Raw genomic sequence first — 19,481 nt, 5'->3', positions numbered from 1 at the left:
TGTTTTTTCATCTCATCTGCCCCACTCCACCCTGATGCAATCTTAAGTCTGCCTCCTGCCTACAATCTGCTGTTGCTGTATGAGAACCAGCTCTGACACCCTTTCAGGAAGCAAGTCCACATTTTACATACCAATGTCACGCTTTGGCCTGGAGGATTTAAGTCTTTCTCTAATACGGAGCAGATGATTTTGTGACAGATCAGAATGGAGAATGGAGTTTTGTAACCACGGCATTAAAACATTCTGCAGAAAGAAAGAAAGACGAACACCAGGTGAGGGAAAGTGCAAGGTTTGAGAAATCCCATACTAATTATGGTAAATAGAGGCCGGGTTTTGTTCCCATTGTCAGGTGCGCTTTGGGTAATGTTTGAAACTGAACTCCTGGAATAAAGGAACTGATGTATTTTGTTTTCCATCAGCCAAGGTACCTGCGTTTCAGTAACTGGTATTTCTATGCCCTAAAATAGAGGACTGGCTGCATCAAATGCATCAAAATCGAAGGAGATCACAATTTGTGAGTCTGAAGATTTTGCTTCACTTAATATAAGATTATAAATGGATACAAAACAATATGATGTCAAGAACATTTTCCTTTCTTTAGACCATGATCTAGAGATTTCTAGCTTAACTGTCCTACTGGATGAAATGCTTTGAAAGTTTATCATTAATATGAAGTCTATGTTTTACTTTGTTATTATTTTTTATGTTCAAGGCAACCAGGAGAAATCACAGGTGGGGAAAAAAACTACAGGAGACTTGACATCTTACAGCAATTACTGATGGAAATTTGGAGAAATCTTTCTTAAAATTGGAAGGGACATTAGAGGTTATTTAGTCCAACCTCCAGCTCAAGCAGGTGAACCTATACCATTTCAGACAAATGAGAGAGAGTTCTTTGTGCAACTGTGCTTGTTTCTTCTTGGATTTCTTGTTTTTCTTTTCGAGTGATATTATGCTGAACTGAGGTTTTATTATCATAATTTTCAGAGTTTCTTAAGCTTCTTCAGTTGTTTTTTTCCTTTAAGATTGTCACCCATGGAATCCTTCCCAAATTCTCTCTAAGTTTGTTGAAATCTGCTCTTTTAAAACCTAAGACACTAGTTTGATTATGTTCTCTTGCTTGTGTTTGCATTACACTGAATTCTAATATGACATAGTCACTCTACCCCAAACTTCCTGCAACTTCAACCCCCTTTATAATTTATTCTCTGTTAATTTTAATTCTAATTTTTATGCTATTAATTCTGAGATTGCTGGTTTACCATTTGCCATCCTGCAAAAAAAGACCTTCCCTTGAAGTTGACCTTCACAGATTATTATTAAAAATGGTGCAATTGTAAATGAATCATATTCCAAAAGCTGATCAGAGCTGTGGCTCAGTTGTGGGTACCTGAAACATACTGATTCTGCCTCTAAGCTCATTTTGGTTTTTTGACTTACTTTGTTCTGGTGGAAAATCAATAATTCTCCTGTTTGGTTTTTTTCTATTGTACCTTAGGAATACTTTCCAGAATACTGGGATCCAGGATTAGGATCAGTTGACTCAGTTGATTCAGAACAGAAGATGACCATGTAGAAGGGGGCCTAAGGAGAAAAGTAACATCAGCAAGCCACTTCTGAATGAAATAGCAGGTTCATTTGGTAGTATTCCCCAAACACATCTAACAAAATTATGCACCCAGATAGGGCTTGCCAAGGACATTGAACCATATTCTAACTAAGCAAGCTGAATTTGTGCAATACCAAAACAAAAACAGCCAGTTTGATGTATTGTAGTAGTAAAAGCGTCAAGCTAAAAACTGGAGTATGGGAGTTCTAGTACTGCCCAAAGCCAGCTGGGTGATCTTGGACAGTCACTTTCTCTCAGTCCTAGGTAGGAGGCGATCAGGCATAGAATACTCATTGCCAAACTGCAAGTTGTTAGACAGAATCCAAGTCTGTCAAAATCCTTCTGAATCTTGTGCCTATCTTTCAAAAGTGTTAACGATTTTTCCCAGCTTGGTGTCATCTGCAAATTTAACGAATCCCTTTCTATCTCCTCATCATTTCTAATCATTTCAGATCATTTCTGAAGTTGTTGAAGATTACTGGGCCCAAGAGAGAACCTGCATACTTCCCTCTATGTAGCTGTAGCTCCATTAAAGACTACAGAGTGCAGCTAGTCAGCCAATTATGAATCCATCCGGTGATGGTACTGTCTATCCCACATTTTTCTTTTTTACCTAGAAATAAGTTGTGGTCTACTTTGTCAAACCATCTAGTCCAGGTGATTTGTACTCATCCAGGGTGAGTACCACGTCCTTGCCTATTTTGACTTGTGTACCTGTACCTGTACCTATTTTGAATTGTGTACCTGTACCTTGGTGCTGCTTTTGATAGGTTGGGCTATTTCTTCCTTTTCGTTAAAAACAGATGCAAAAAAGGAATTAAGCAGTTTTGCTTTCTCACCCTCCCTTCTTGCCATCTGCTTCCATTAGTGGACCTATTGTTTCCTTGACTTTCTTTTCATTCCTTACACATTGAAAGAAACTTTTTTTTGTTATTTTTGGCATTAGTTGCCAGTCTTAGCTCATTCTGGGCCTTGGCTTTCATGATTCTCTCCTTGCAGATTCTAAAGATTGCAATGGCAAACTGCTTCTGAATAAACTAGTGTAGAAAATTTAGGGTCCAGGCGGTCTCCAAGAATAGATACAATTGAAAGGAAGTTTTAAAAAATTGCTAAACAGGTTAGCATTAATTAACTTAAGTAGATTTTACTTATTTATTAGATTAATATCCCATCTTTCTTCTTTGAATTCGATATGCTTTATAATGATCCCCTTTATTTTGTGCAGATGCAACCACAAGGTTTTTATCTCACCTGATCAAGGATGATTGGTATTTTCAGTAGAGTTTCTATTGATAGGTATTTAAAAGTAGTAAGATACAGTGGAAGAATAATTGTGCAGAATATTTATGCAGGATGATTTGATGTTAAATGAAACATTTACTATGTAAATTATTATACAATATGCCACACAGTTTACATTTGAAAATCTGCAATTTCCATCATGCCACAAATGACGGCAGCACCTATTCAACCTTAGCTAAGACTTTTAAAAGGTGCTCTGTTAGGCCTGGGTGTCCTTGAATAGAAAGCCAACATGAAACCTAAGGGATTGAAGCCAACTGAAAGTTGAAAAAATGTTGCATAGTTGAACAATGCAAAGTAGCAACAAAGCAACAAGAATTTGTTCACCAAGCCACCCAAATGTCTTGTGGACCTGAGCATCTTTTTTAAAAAAAATACTAAATACTAAAACTTCAATATTCATCATTTTGTGTAGAGCAGGTGTCTAGTTAGAGTTCAAGGGCAACCTCTGGCATTTCCAGACAGTGCCAAGCAAAGAATTGGGCAAAACACATAAACATTTTCCAAGCAATACTATGTTCCCAGTATTAAGTCTTAAAACAGATAGTCTGGGGCCAGTCCTCTTAATCATAGAGAGACAAAAGCCAAGTGGTGAGTAAGAACAACAAAAAAGGAAGCTTTTGGTGTGCAAACTTATAGCTTTTTTAAACTTTGGACCACACTGACAAGGCAACTGCAATGTAGTGGGTCCGACGCAAGGAAGAGACGCCAGCCGGAGTACGTGTTCAGCTCTTTATTGGGGGGCGGTAGCGTACTGGGGAATGAGGGTTACCTGGCCTCCTTAAATACCTAGCCAGGTAAGCGGACAGCCAATGGGGTTGGCCCTAGGTTTCCTGCCAAAACTGGGTTTCCCGCCAAAACCGTTCAGGCCAGTGCCCCCTGGTGGCTGTTGCTATGCAGGTGCCTGCATACATAACACCCCTCCCCCCTTAGAGAAGAACCACATAACAACTATAGAACAATTTTGCAACTAGCTACATAACTATATACACTGTGTATCAATGCAAGGCAACTGTGGGGTGGTCACTTGCACACATAGTCCGCCAGGTAGGCAGGTGTCCTGTGGGGCCGGGAGGACCGTCTGGGCGTGGCTTGGCCCTGGGCTTGGACAGCTGGTTCGTGAGGCCTCTGTGCTGGGTTGAGCAGAGCTGGGTTCAGGAGGCCCTCCTCCTCTGGTTCCTGTTCTGTGTTGTTTCCAGTTGGGCTGACCTCTCCTGGGGTGTGGCTATCCTGTTGGGCATGTGTGGTGCACTCAGGGACCCTTCCTCTGAGCTGGTCGATGTGTCGCCTTATGTGTCTGTCCCCCTCCACCCCCACAATGTAAGAGAGGGGCCCAGTTTTCTCAACCACTGTCCCCGGAATCCATGGATGTCCTACCCCATAGTTCCTCGCCCAGACCAGGTTCCCCACGTTGAGAACTCTGTGTGCGGATGATGATGATGATGATGGTGATGGTGATGGTGGCCTATCCATCTCAGCTGCTACTCGGTCTGGGTATAAATGGTCCAGCTTGGTGATGAGACGCCGTCCCCATTGCAGTTCTGCTGGGCTCTTCCCGGTAGCAATGCACGGTGTAGTGTGTTGGGCAAGTAGAAATTTTGCCAGTCTGTGGTGCCAGTCCCCGCTGATGATGCGCCGGAGTGCGTCCTTGGTCGTCCTTACCATCCGTTCAACTTGCCTGTTGGTCGATGGATGAAAGGGCGTGGAGGTGGCGTGTCTAATCCAGTTTGCCTTTGAGAACGCCTGGAAATCAGTAACGGTAAACTGAGGCCCGTTATCAGACACTATTACGTCGGGGAGGCCGTGTGTGGCAAAGAGAGCTCTGAGCACCTGGATCGTCCTAGCCGAGGTCATATTGGGGACAGGGACTACCTCCAGCCACTTGGAGTGGCTGTCCACTACTACTAAGAACGGTTGGCCCTCAAATGGCCCTGCGTAGTCAATGTGGATGCGGGACCAGGGTGTTTGTGTGGCCTCCCACCTGTGTACTGGTGCACGTGGAATTTCTGGCCTGGATCTCTGGCATGTGTAACAGGCCTTGACCCGTTCCTCAATGTCCTTGTCCATCCCCGGCCACCAGAGGTAGCTTCTGGCCAGTGCCTTCATCCGAACCACCCCCGGGTGTCCCTCGTGTAATGATTCCAATACCTTGCCCCAGACTGCGGTGGGAATGATGACCCTGCTACCCCAGAGGAGGCAACCCCTGTGTGTGGAGAGCTCGTGACGCCTGGTGAAATAGGCCTGGAACTCAGGCCCCGGGGACTTGTCCTGCCACCCTGTGCAAACCCATGAGTGTACCCTGCTCATGATGTTGTCGGTGGCTGTGTTGCTGGCAATGTCCTTGGCATGAACTGGGCATTCTGGTAATTCCTGCAAAGCTAGGATCTGCGTTGCTGGTGCCGGGTCTGGTTCAGTTGTATCGAGGGGAAGCCTACTTAAACCGTCTGCATGGCCCATCTCCTTTCCTGGCTTGTGCACCAGCTTGCAATTGTAAGCTGCAAGGAAGATGGACCACCAGAGCATTCTGGGGGACAGAATTTGGGGCGTCTGCCTGTCCGTTGTGAACAGGCCCAGGAGTGGTTTGTGGTCCGTGTAAACAGTGAACTCCCTGCCATACAGATAATCGTGGAACTTTTTAATTCCTGCCATGATTGCCAGGGCTTCCCTGTCAATTTGGGCGTAGTTCCTTTCTGCTCCAGACAGCATCCTTGAATAGTAGGCAATGGGGATTTGAGCCCCATTAGGCTCTAGGTGACTGAGAACAGTGCCCACGCCATAGGGGGATGCATCGCACGCAATGCATATGGGCTTTGTTTCTATGAAGTGTGTTACTGTGGACTTGTCAGACAGTAGTGCCTTTAATGCTCTAAAGCTTTGCTCGTGGACGGAAGTCCAGGCCCATGCTGCCTTTTTATCCAGTAACCTGTGAAGTGGCTCTGCAATGGCTGCCTTGTGTGGGAGGAATGTATGATAGAAATTAAGCAGGCCCAGGAATGCCTGTAGCTCTGCCTTGTTCTTGGGTGTCGGTGCCAGTTTGATTGCCCTCACCTTGGACTCTGTGGGGTGGATTCCCCTGGCATCTACCCTGAATCCCAAGAATTCTGTGGAGGAAACACCTATGCTGCATTTCTCCCTCTTGAGTTTGAGGGCAGCTGTGCGCAGCCTGGACAGCACCTCCCTTAGCCTACCTGCCAGCTCTTCTGCTGATGCTCCTGCAATCAGGATGTCATCAAAATAAGGGCAGACTCCTGGGATGCCCTTGAATGTTTTCTCCATAATTTCCTGGAAAATGCCAGGAACTACGCTGATCCCGAACTGCAGCCTGTTCACCCGGAACGCTCCCCTGTGTGTTACTATAGTCTGAATGTCAGCTGTTGCCCTAGTAACCATGAGTTGCTGGTAGGCCTGCGCAAGATCGAGCCTTGCAAAGATGGCGCTGCCTTGGAGGGAAGCGGGAACGTGGCTGACCGTGGGGATCGGGTAAGCGTGCAGGTTTAGGGCGCGGTTCACCAAGCACTTGTAGTCGGCGCAGATCCTTATTTCCCCGTTGGGTTTAAGGGGGGTGACGATTGGGGTTTCCCACTCCCCCCCCATCTACGGGCTCTAAGATTCCCTGGGCCACCAGCTTATCCAGTTTGCACTCGATTTTGTGTTTGAGCGCAAAGGGGACTCGCCGCGGCCGGACCCTAACAGGGGGAACGTTCGAGTTAAGCTTGAACGAGATGGGGGGCCCTGTGTACCTGCCCAGCGTCCCATTGAAGACGTCTGCGAACTCCCTGCAGACGGCCTCGATGGAGTCTCCCTGGATCCGGTGGATCCTGGAGACTGTGATTCCCAGGGCCTCAAACCAGTCTAGACCGACCAGGCTGGCTCTCCGGTCCTCTACCACTACAACCTCCAGGTGCTCTTCGCGACCCTTAAACCCCACCGAAACAGTAGCCTCCCCCTTTACCTTGACCGGCGAATTCTGAAAATCAGTCAGGGTTAAATTTGTAGGCCATAATTTAATCCGCTGCTTGCTCCGGCTATTAATATAGTTAAGGGTCTCGTCCGAAATGATTGAGACCGCTGATCCGGAGTCAAGCTCCATGCTGCAAGGAACGCCTTGCAAGCGGATTGTTAATCTAATTTTGGGTTTGAGCAGCCGGCGGCTACCCGTGTGGTTAATGGCCAGCCGGCTCTCAACATAGCCAATTCGCGTTTTGGTTTGGGCCCCAGTACCTTTGAACAGCGATTCCTCCAGTTGCAGCTCGTGGATCTCCTCTCTGGGGCGGCGGCTACGACAGACCGCGGCTATGTGGCCTGTTTTCTTGCAGGCCCGACACGTGGCCAGCCGGAACTTACAGAGGCTGTGCACGTGGTTTCCACCACACCCTGCACACTTCTGAGGGTTGGTGGTGTTGCTAGGAGGCCTGGGCTTGTCTGGGCATCTGCCTCGCTGGTCGGGGGTCAACTTCCGTAGGAGGAGGTCGATGCTCTGCTCATCCTCAGCTGTGGCGACCTGCCGGTGGATGCTGGCCGCCTGGCTGCCGGTCCGGGTCTCCTGGACTGCTTGGACAGCCCCACAGGCCGCTTCGTGGGCCAGGATGGCATCTTCTGCTTCCTGGAGCGAAACCTCCTCTCTTTCGAACAGGCGCTCTTGCAGCCGCCTGTCTCGTAGTCCGCAAACCAGCCGGTCCCGTAACCGCTCCTCCAAGTTCGAAAACATGCAGGCAATGGCGGCTTCTCGTCGGGCGGTGAGGAATTCGGCCCTGGACTCATCGGGGCGCTGGTCCCTTTTTTTGAACTGCGACCTCGCGGCCACTTTGGAGTGCCGGGGCCGGAAGTTGGCGTTGAGCTTGGCAACGAGGTCCCGGTACGTGACGGTATTGATGGCTTCTGGGGCAAACAGGTTTGCGGCGATCTCCAGGAGTGTGGGTCCCCCAATGCAGAGCAGGGCTGCCATGCGCCGTCCTCCAAGATCTGGTTGAACCGCATGTACAGTTCGGCGTGAGCCAGGTACCGGGCCCATGTCTCGGGGTGGCGGGTGTCGAATTAGCGGGGTTGTCCGGCCCTTGCCATCACGGTGTTGGTTCAGGTCTTGAGTCGCGGATGCGGTGACCGGCGTGGTCCGGTCGGCTGGCGGTCGTGGGGGGGGGAAAAGAGGAAGGAAAAATGCCTTTCCCTTCAGCTCGCGGTGTGTTCCCCCAGTGACTTCAGCTCTTCTGTCAGCAGAATCCCACCCTCATCGCCACTGCAATGTAGTGGGTCCAATGCAAGGAAGAAAAGCCAGCTGGAGTACGTGTTCAGCTCTTTATTGGGGGGTAGCGTACTGGGGAATGAGGGTTACCTGGCCTCCTTAAATACCTAGCCAGGTAAGCAGACAGCCAATGGGGTTGGCCCTAGGTTTCCCGCCGAAACTGGGTTTCCCGCCAAAACCGTTCAGGCCAACGCCCCCTGGTGGCTGTTGCTATGAAGGTGCCTGCATACATAACAGCAACTGTGTAATTTACATTCACATACACACACAAAAAGGAGGCTTAATTCCAAGGCCACCCCAACTACGTTACAAATAATCTCTTTTCAAAAAACTGCCCCAAACTAAAAAATGGTCCTACCCAAATGAGGTATTTCCACTGCTGAAGATTTCTTGAATTGCTTTAACTTGATCTGGGGCCAGGTGCTGGCATTGACTTAGTTGTTTTAGCAATTTTTCACCACTTGCTGCAATAGAATCTCCAGACATCTTGCAGACCCAGTGGTTTGACATTCTGGCCTCTTCCTTGCTGATCACTGGGCCAGATGTATTCTAAAAAAAGTTTACAAAAATTAAATAGAAAACAAAATATGGACAACAATTAAATAAAACAATTTCAGCTAAATTAATTAATTCACTTAATTCAATTTCCTATAAGAATAGTGTAAGTATTATTTTGAGATGATGAAAAACAAATTAATTTAATAGTTAATATATCTGAGCAACTGTTTGAAGTAAGACCAAGTTTTACAGTAATTATAAACACACAACTGTTTAAAAATATTCTTCACTTTCTATCTCATCAATTAAATTGTTCCTCATTAGTAATAGTTGGCTAATACCAAATAAATTTTACTTGTTTAATCTATCAATTAAATTTTTTGTTTTAAGAAATGTGCAGTCATGGGTGTAAGGCAAGATCAACCAACCTCTTTGAGCCAGTTTCTAGCCTATCTAGCCTGTTGAGAGCATGTGGCAGCTGCTCTCCTGGAATGGCTGTCATTTTGAGTATGGCCAATTTAAGCACTGGAAATAAAACATGTGGATTATTCCAGCCCCTCTTACCTCCCCCTCTCCCTTCCAGCATCCTTTCACTTTTGTTTAGGAGAAGGGGACTGGGGAAGTGGCATGCTGCTAAGTCTCGGTGCCTCTGTACCTATCTCTCTTTGAATTTACCAGTGAGGAGCAGCCAGTTTGGACTCTTAGAATGCCACAGAAATCCCTGGGTTGCCTCTCCTCACTTACAAATAAAACGTGCAGGGCCCTCAGAAGAAGCTCACATGTAAAATAGATACTACATGGTCCTATCTACAGTAGTTGGAAATGTACAGAACCATGGTTGCTCAGAAGATGTAGGAGAAAAAATGGCAGAACCTGGGGGTGGAGTTAAAAGAGAGATCAACCTGGAATCCCTACATAGCCACAAGTGGACCAACCCTCCTTGGCTAATCTACAAGGCTAAGCAATGTCAGATCCTCAGTAATATTTAGAAGGGAGACTAGTGTAATAGTCTAGACAAGAAAACTTAAAAATATTCCAGAAGAAAGCAAAAGCAGCTACTTCCATATCATTGTATGAAAACATGGACAAGCCTAATTCTGTTTAATCACAGGGAGATTGTCCTAATAATAAATTATTATTACTTAATAATCTTTGAAGCTTATGGAACCCCAACTGTCTTTTTATTCCAAAAATAATGAATAGTGGTGTGGAATTGTGGAATCTATGTATAGTGGACTTTGCTTGAAGTTGGACTATGCCTGGCTGATCCTTTGGAAGTGACTGAGACATGTCTGAGTCCTGTTATCTGTGAGAAGTTTGAGCTGGTTGATCCTGAGGACGTGAACAGAATCTTTGTGACTGTGAGCTTGGCCACCTCTGTTATAGACCTGGTGCAGAAGGCAGCAGGATAGTCATATTTGCCCATGTTATACCTCTATTGTGTGAGCTGCACAGTCTTCTAGTTTCCTTCCGGGTTCAATTCAAGTCCTAGATGGCAGAGGTCCTGGTTATTTGTGGGACCACCTCTCCCTAAAAGTATCTACTTGTCTAATAGATCAGAAAGTGTAGGCACATTCCGGATCCCTTCCCTGAAATTCTGCCAACTAAGAGGGACCTTGGAAGTGTGCCTTTTCTATGGATGCCCCTACCTATCAGAACACCATCCGCCCAGCAATTTGACAGGTCCCCATCCTTTCAGAAGACCATCAAGATCTCTCGCAAAGGTGCTTTACCAAAAGGCAATTGTACTTGCTTTGTTTTTTCCTTGAAAATATTTTGCTTCTCTTCCAAGAAGCAAAAACAAAATCCAGTTGCCTTTTGGAAAACCACCTTTGGGACAACAATGACCTGGATGATTGGAAATCCCCACAGACATCAAAACCTGCCTTTTCCTAAGGGGATAAGAGGGGGAAAATGGAATGAAGATAATCCTGTGAGGCATCCTAATGGAATGATTAAGGATATTTTTTGTTTGATTGTTTCTCTGTATAGTTACTGGTTTTATTGTTCTGAGCTGCTCAGAGCTGTTTAGGATGAGTGGCCATATACATCTTTTGAATAGATAAATAAGCACAGTCAAATACCTCACACTGTTTGGTTCTCTGCCTCAAAGAGATCATGGGTCTAGATAAACAGATTTGAAAGGAATATAGATCTCTGTAGGCAATATAAGTATTATACAGAAATGCAATACTTACCAGGAATTTCAGTGCACCACTGGGAGTGAGCATTATTGCACAACCTAAAATATAAGACATTGGTTTTGTCTTAAAGACATTTTATTGAAAAGCTACAGTAAGGATGCCTTTCTCTGCAAAGCCAAATAAGTGGAATATTCTCTGTTATACCATTTTTTAAGAATAATAAACAAACGTTTTGCTTAAATATGCACTTCTTGTGTTTTCTGATCACACAATGTTCATTGGTTTATTTGGAACACACAAAGAAGAATAAAAACTCCCTTTCCTTTAGAGCAGGTTTCCCAAATGGCAAGGAGGATCTTCTTTGGGGAGCTGCAGACAAAGTCTGGGGAGGTTTGAAGAATCTTTTAATTGTACAGTTTTACAATAAATCCACTTTCCCCAAAATTTCATTGCATTTTCATTCGTGTTCATTTTGTGTTTTTAGGCAAGGTGTGTCCATTAAGATTACTTTAAAGGGAGGTGTAATAGGAAAAAGTTTAGAAAACCCTGTTTCTAGAACACATAATCAACTTTAGTATGCACATATCTCAGAGGAGAAGATAAAGATTCTAAATCATAAAACAGAATCTGGATTAGAATTTCACAGAGCAGCTATAGAAGATGTCATGGTTCCGATGAATGAGACAAATCAAACAAGTTACAGGCATATTATTTATCTTAAAGTCTTTGTAATGAAACAAAACATCGGCACTCATGGAGGGATGCCAGAATCTGAAATCTCCTCCCCCCAAACCCATCGTAACACACAGACAATCCCCCCTTATCTACATGTTATAAATCACATTATCCAATTAGTTTCACATATGAGGTCTCTCCTCCCATTCTGTACAGGACTTCTTATCTTCTCAAAATAGACATTAGAAAAATTCCCTCCCTTCAAGATTCAAAGTGAAGCAGTTTAAACAAAAGGCTGTCTCTTACATTGTCAGTGCAAAAACATACCAATGTTTGCAGCATTGATATCCAGCCCCCCTTACAAAAAGAACAGATTCCGTAATTTTATAGCAATTTTATAGCAGTCATGCATAATTATACTCACCAACCATAAAAAGGCAGCAGAGCATCCTGAGTGATTCTGGCATTATTCCAAATAGAACTTTCTTCATGGGTAAATATATGCATTCATTCCAGAAAAATAAACAAAGAAATAAATTTATCATCAGTAATAATTATCTTTTAGTTTCCCTGCTTGGTTTAAATCTGGCAAGATGCCACTGATGCTGTTTGGAGCAGATTGGTCATTAAACTGATTGGGTGAGTTTAAAAAATTGTAAGAATTATATTTTACTCTGCTCATACAAAGCTATCTCACTCATTGCTCAAATGGCATTTTCTGTCTCTGTCTGCAACTTTGTTACTGATTTTTAAATTTCAATAAGGATTATATTAAATATTAATCAGATCCAATCAATGATTCTACCAGATACGAAGAAGCATTTGATTGGATAAAATGAACTTTATTAACTATCAGGCTCAGTCTTGGCAAGGTTGAGAAACACTGAACTAACTGATCTTGAAAATCAGAGTAGGAGTTAGATATCACTATCACTCTGATGGGAAACTGCCAGGAAACCCAGTTCCCTGGATTAGAACCTAAAACAAACATACTTGGATGAAAGCAATAGCAAACCATTTCTGTTTTGTTGTGCAGAAAAGTACTTGAACATACACATAGTGTGACTTGGAATCAAGCTCAAATTGAAGCAGACTTTACTGAATGAAAATAAACACCACCACCAGATTGATCTGCAGTTGGCTGGCAAACCGTACTCAATGAGTAGTCCTCAACTGCACTACATCTACATGGAGAGAAGTAAGCAGTGGGATATCACAAGTCTTAGGCCAAGTACTCTTCAATATCATCATCAATGATTTAGATGAGGGAATTGAAGGGGAACTCATCAAATTTGCAGTTGACACCAAACTGACAGGAGTAGCCAACACCCCAGAAGACAAACGCAGGATCTTGACCAAATGGAATAATGGACCCTATCCAACAAAATGAGTTTCAATGTGGAGAAAAGCAAAGTCTTACATTTAGACAGGAAAAACCAAAGGCACGGGTACAGATTGGGTGAGACCTGGCTCAAAAACAGTAACTGTGAGAGGGACGTTGGAATCCTAGTGGATGATCCCTTGATTATGAGCCAGCAGTGTGCAGCAGTGACCAAAAAAGCTAAAAAAAATCCTATTGTATAAACAGAGGAATAGAATCAAGAGCACGAGAAGTACTATTACCACTTTATAAAGCCCTAGTGAGACCACACCTAGAATATTGCAGCCATTTTTGGTCACCATATCACAAAAAAGATGTTGAGAGTTTGGAAAAAATTCAAAGTAGAGCAACAAAGATGATCAGGAGCCTGGAGACTAAAACATACAAAGAATGGCTACGGGATTTGGGTTTGGCTAGTCTAAGGAAAAGAAGAAATAGGGGAGACATGATAGCAGTATTCCAGTATCTGAGGGGCTGCCTCAAGTCAGAGGGGCCAGGTTGTTCACCAAAGCACCAGAGGGAAGGACGAGAAACAATGGTTGGAAACTGACCAAAGAGAGAAGCAACCTGGAACTAAGGAGAAATTTCCTGACAGTGAGGACAATCAACCAGTGGAACAGCTTATCCCCAGAAATTGTGGGCACTTCGTCACTGGAGATTTTTAAGAAGAGACTGGACATCCACCTGTCTGGGATGATATAGGTTCTCCTGCTCAAGCAGGGGGCTGGACTACAAGACCTCTAAGGTCTATTATTCTATTCTATTCTATTCTATTCTATTCTATTCTATTCTATTCTATTCTATTCTATTCTATTCCAATTTTACAAGAATATCAAAATAAAATTATTTTCTCCACAACACCAATAGTACTTTGCATAGTTCACAAGTTTATCTACTTTTTTATATCCTTTCTGAAATTACTAGAAAATATTTTTAAAGTAATATAAATGATGTTATGATGCATAAATTAAGTAGATATATTATTTTTTCTGTATATCTGGGATTTCCCACTTACATTGTTTGCATTTTGCTGGTGTTTATTGTGTGCTGTCTAATGTCCATGTAGAATTGGGCAGCCTTATAAACTTAAATAAACTTTTAGTATATGTATTATCTATTCCTTAATTGATAGCACAGCCAATTCCTCACAGGGATTGGGAAAATCACTTTCAAGACCAAGAGCATGTGAAGTTCCAATTAAACAGATTTATTGTTCATGCCTACCACAGGAATATTCTCATTTCATGGTTAGCATCTCCTAGAAGTTAGATAAGGGTCAACGGAATTCATGGTGAGCTGGTCTTAGAACATTTAGGGATGTAAATGTAGGGATTCTAGGCTGATCCTACTTTTGACCTCACCCCAAGCTTTGTTACGCCTTCTGCTATAATCAATGTGTCATGGTTGACACAATGAACTTTATGTCTTCCATACGGACCTGCGTGTTTTGATAATGTATACGAGTTTGGATGACGCCTGTAAGAATAAATTAACGAATTAACTATCAATCTGTCCCTGAAGATGGGAGAAGGTCTAAATGACGGATGAGGAAAAATATTTTTCTTGGCTTGTGCTTATAACTCTTATTCAGATGAATGTTTGACCATGCTTCTGTTTTGTCCCAATTTATCTTTTCACCTATAAGATGAAATATTAAAAATATTTATTTTGCAGATAAGAAATTTTAAAGGTCAGAATGTACAGGTGGACAAATAATCTCAAATGTCAACCCTTCCGTGCAAATTTTTGGACTCAACTAAAGTTGCAAAAAAACCCCACTGGAAACTGATAGCAACCCTGACCTCTGGAATCAGGTTCCGCCCGAGATCTGGATGGCTTCCAACCTGCTGGTGTCTTTGAAGGGACTTGAAGAAGACCTGGCTCTTTGTAGAGGCCTTTGGTGAGGGTGACTAAAGCCCCTTGGATTATGTGGGGGGTTTTTCATTTCTGACCAATTCTTCTCATCTTTGCTATCTTTGATCTTTTATTTATATTTGTTATTGCATTTATTTTACTTATGAGCCATCCAGAGTTGTTAGGAGCCAAGCAGCATACAAATTTAATAAAAGTGTATTTTGTTTAATTACATCTATTTTACATTAAACAGCTCTTCTACCAAATCCATAGCTGTAACTGCAATATTTCTGCAAAAGACCTGACATCCAGGACAAATTTTGACACATCAGATCACATTCAAGCAATTATCTATGTCTCTGAACCAGAATATCTCACTCATATCTCCAGTGTCAAATGAAGGAAAGGTGCCACAGATATCCTGAAGGACCCTGTATTTATGTGCAACACTGGCATTAACCACAATCTGACTACAAAATTCTAGGAATTAAAAACATGCTGAAGTAGGCTGGCACGTTGCTCTTGGTAGGAATTCCTTGCTGCACAATCCAGATTCAGGAAAAATTTTCTAGCAAGAAGCTACAAATTTTCCAAAACTTCATTTGTTGGATGAGATAAAATCAATCTGCCCACAATCCAGAGACCCTTTCTTTGACTTTCTTCTAGCACCTTGAATAATCTGAGGAAAGCCCAGTCTAGCTGCCTAAGGAGAATGGAACTTTGCTACTTTGTCAAAAAAAACTGCATGTATTTCCTTGTAACTGATGTGAGAAAGTTTAAACTTAAGGTGCTGGTGATGACCTATAAAGCCCTTAATGGCTTGGGTCCGGACTATCTAAGGGAACACCTGCTGCCGGCATCAACTTCCCATCCTCCTGTGCGCTCCCACAGGGAGGGCCTTCTCAGGGTTCCGCCGGTTAAGGAATGCCGGCGGGTTATTCCCAGGGGAAGGGCATTCTCTGTGGCTGCGCCGGCCCTATGGAACCAACTTCCCACGGAACTTAGGATTGCCCCCGACCTTCGTTCATTTCGCCGGGACCTGAAAACCTGGCTCTTCAAGCTGTCTGGCCCAGACTGAGGGGGTTTTAATTTTAATTGGATTTTAGACTTAATTTTTAGGGCTTAAATTTAATAACTGTTTTAACTGATTTTAACTTTTGTATTTTATGTTTTAATTGCCTTGTAAACCACCCTGAGTCCTATGGAAATAGGGCGGTATATAAACTCAATAAATAATAAATAAATACTCTATTAAACTTCTTCTTCAAGCCTTATGGAATTGAACATTTTATACATTAATTCAACTCCAGATAATTTTTTTTTCTATTCTCCTTTTAGGGGTTCTTCTGAAAACTTCAAATGTATATGTACTCATTATTCATAAATAAACAACAGGAAATTAGTTAGAACTGTCATGCAACTGAAAACTTGGCCAAAAATAAAATTACAGGTAACCACAACTTGCAAAGCAGTATTAGTTTTAGAAAGTGTACATGTCTTTTGCTTCTTTTAAAGAAATCATGATTCTATGTGCAAAACCATCCAAATTTTAATTAATATTGCCTGTTTGTTATTTAAACCCTCTAATTCCCAGGTTACAATGAAAGAGAGGAGCTCTCAATAGGCTGGAACTGAACTGAGAACTGAGACTTGCTTACTCCCAAACAATGAAGCCAAATATTCTCTCAAGCAAAAGGCATCCCTTCCATTCTCAGAGCACAGTGAAAAAAAGCAAAAATATTTCAAGCATGGAACATACCTCTGCTGCCTCTTCACACGTTTGGCTGACAGAAATAAAATCTGGGCATTCCGCTTTGCACAAATGAAATCAGGATGTGGTCTCTTCCTCTTGAAAAGGTAGGGCATCAAGAGGCAGCCACGCCCAATGCTTATGAAATGTGAAACGATTTGGCAATTGGATGGGAGGTTTTAGGCCTGTGTCCTCAATCACCTGTATCCCAGGAAACCAAGCGAAAGGCAGAGAAAAGAACAAGTGGCAGAGCCCAGGCTGTGCCTACAACATAGTATCTCTAGCTATTGTGGTTTGTGAGCTACTATGGTTTATTTAACAAACTATGATGAAAGTAAAGCTTGGCTTAGCACACAATGTCAACATAATAAACTTCCTCTAAGGAGTCATCCTGGGGATGCAGCTTAATTTCTCTCAGATGCTTTCCCAGAATAATGTGACTGAGTTGTGAAGGATACGAGCCACCATGTTCTAAGAAGAGATTTGGCAAGTGTTAAGTTGGAATCTCTGGACCACTTGCAGACACTCTGCAAAAACGATAAAATGAGGCGTGACAGAAGAAAAACATATCCTGTTCCCAGGATAGAATGCAGAAGCAGGGACCTTGGGGCCAGGGGAAGGAGGTGAAAGGGGGAGGCTGGCAGAGCTTTTAGCATAGGGTCTCGCCTTTTGTGCTTGGCTACCTGTGGAGATCTTGGTAGACAATTTAGAGGCAACAGGATATGCACAATGAACTTTTAGTATCGAAAGAACGTGTTCTCTCACTGCTTGTATCCTAAAATGGGGGAGGGAAAAGAAAGTATGAAAGGAGTCCTGGGATCTATTTCTACAAGCCATTTATTCAACTCTGTGGAAAGTCGTAGATGATACCCATTTTTAAACCCTTATTTTATTGATGCCTAGTGGTTCTAGTGAAGCCTGCATGAACGGCATAAAATATTTAATATTTCCATAAAATATTTGGAAGTGTCAAGATGAAATACACAATTTTCCATTTCCTGCAGCAAAATATAATTGAATCTTCATCTCACAAAAGGCTACATTTCGTCATTCATTATAATTCTTAAAACATTATTTCTTAATATGTATTAAATAACAACAGATCAGATGATAGTCTAACACAGGATATATACGAAAAGGCTTTCCTTGAAGTCTTAGTATGGTAGAAATAGGAACTTGTGTTATTGTGAAAAAGCTAAATTATCGATCAAAAGCATTAGCAGAGAGAGTTCATTTTATGTAGATTAGGATTTATTTCCTTGAAAAGTCCAACTGTAAGAAATCTGCTATAGAAAAACTTTAGGACATTTGAGGGAAAATGAGATATAACAAAAAATTATACCTTTGAAAGCACACCACACTCACAAAAAAGTGGGTAGGGCTCTGATTGCAAAGTCACATCCCTCTTCTTAACTTTTTGACCCCACTTCTCCCCTGTGTGGAATGCAGAAAGTTTGATCTTGAGAACATTCCAAAACTTGTTCATTCTATGAAAACAAGGCAGGTCTCTAAGCTATTGTTCTGAGATGACTTATTGATAAAATTGAAGCACCCATCCCTGCCTTTTAAATCTTGACATTAATCCTCTGTGGTACATGGTGGCATATTTCACACTGTTTGTGACAGAAGTGTTTCTAGCACTTTGAATGACTCAGTAATGGCTCACAAATCATTTCCAGCGTATTCTTAACAGGTACTATCCTCAGGGTTGAGCAATATATGTAGGATCTTCCCATGCTTGCGCCTGGAAATTTCTTTTCTGCCATGTTCCCATGGTACTGTCTTCAACTCATCACTGACCCATACCTAGGATAGTCATGCTTATCTCTCCAAAGTTAGCAGCATTTTCCCCTGCAGCCAATAGTGGATTTCAAATTTGATGCTGTGTGAGCAATTGAACATATGGGAATGGGATCAGCCTGGCACCTTTTGCTCATCTCAGGGCCTTCTGCTCTGGCCCTTGGGCACTCCCATTCCAGGGATATGTCTTATGGGAACTAGAAAGCTGGCAGTTTCCAACCAAACTTTCCTCTTCTAGCCATCACCTCTCCAAGTCCAAGGATCCAGCTATTAGGGAACTTAGGCAACATGGATCCAACTGTTTAGGCTGCCCAGAATTGCTTGATAGTGAGATGGGCAGCATATAAATTTAATCAACAAACAAACCAATAAAACTTTAATGAGCAGATGGTGGGCAAGCTTCAGAACAAGCCCACGCAGTAGGGATAATCACCACTGTCTGATAAGGTGAGAGAGACTTACGCAAAGCCCAATCCTACTCCTGCAGATCAACAAAGTGCTACATTTGCTTTCAAAACCAGGGGTATGAGTTTGGGCAAAAGGCAAAGCCTACCACCCTCTGTCAAACGCACCTGCCCATTACAGGAGTGATGGTTTTCTAGCAGGTGCGGAAGAGCACCAAGCCAGAAAGTTTACCCAGGGGTTTGTCTATAGAGATTTTCAGTCATCCAAGTCTTGTTTCTTGTTTTTCTTTGAACCTCTGCTCTTTACCACAGTGGAAGGCTACATTACAACTACAACTTTTTATTTTTACACAGCAATATGTACAAACCATTTCTATAACTATAACCTTACAGAACAATAACCTACAGAAATAGAGCACAACAATGATGAAACTGTAAACTTGAATACATTTAGGTCAATATAAAAGGGGGGGGGGAATGAAATTGCCATAGGTGTATACTATAGGCTGCCCGACCAACCAGAGAAAATAGATGAACTTTTTGCTAGTCAGCTAACTAAGGTATGTAGGAAGCGCATCACAATAGTAATGGGGGACTTTAATTACCCTGATATCAACTGGGAGACAAACTCTGCACCAAGTGGAAGATCTAACAGATTCCTGACAAACCTAGCAGACAACTTTCTCTCCCAAAAAGTAGAGGAGGGAACTAGGGGATTAGCCATATTGGATTTAATTCTCACTAACAGAGATGAAATGATTGTTGTTGTTGTTAGCTGCGAAGTCGTGTCCGACCCATCGCGACCCTATGGACAACATTCCTCCA

The 19,481-nt window shown here is 42.8% G+C and overlaps 1 protein-coding gene across 3 annotated transcripts in view; it reads right to left on the bottom strand.

Moving 5' to 3' along the window:
* MSLN (mesothelin) overlaps positions 1-16,577 on the bottom strand; it is a gene marked incomplete at its 5' end in the record, with an annotated part of 53,646 nt that extends 37,069 nt beyond the window's left edge. For 2 of the 3 annotated variants that reach the window (XM_083373068.1, XM_083373067.1), the window contains 6 exons: positions 132-243; positions 1,494-1,584; positions 8,509-8,699; positions 10,847-10,890; positions 11,892-11,952; positions 16,462-16,577. In XM_083373068.1, the coding sequence (XP_083229194.1) occupies positions 132-243; positions 1,494-1,584; positions 8,509-8,699; positions 10,847-10,890; positions 11,892-11,934 (481 nt within the window). Of the gene's footprint in view, positions 1-131; positions 244-1,493; positions 1,585-8,508; positions 8,700-10,846; positions 10,891-11,891; positions 11,959-16,461 lie in introns of those variants that run through there. The other variant, XM_083373066.1, reaches the window with a different exon arrangement.
* Positions 16,578-19,481: the final 2,904 nt, after the last annotated feature.

The sequence above is a fragment of the Vipera ursinii genome (assembly GCF_947247035.1).
Source record: "Vipera ursinii genome assembly, chromosome: 13".
Taxonomy (NCBI): domain Eukaryota; kingdom Metazoa; phylum Chordata; class Lepidosauria; order Squamata; family Viperidae; genus Vipera; species Vipera ursinii.
The sequence above is the reverse complement of the archived record's forward strand: the minus strand, read 5'-3'. Positions and strand labels throughout refer to the sequence as shown.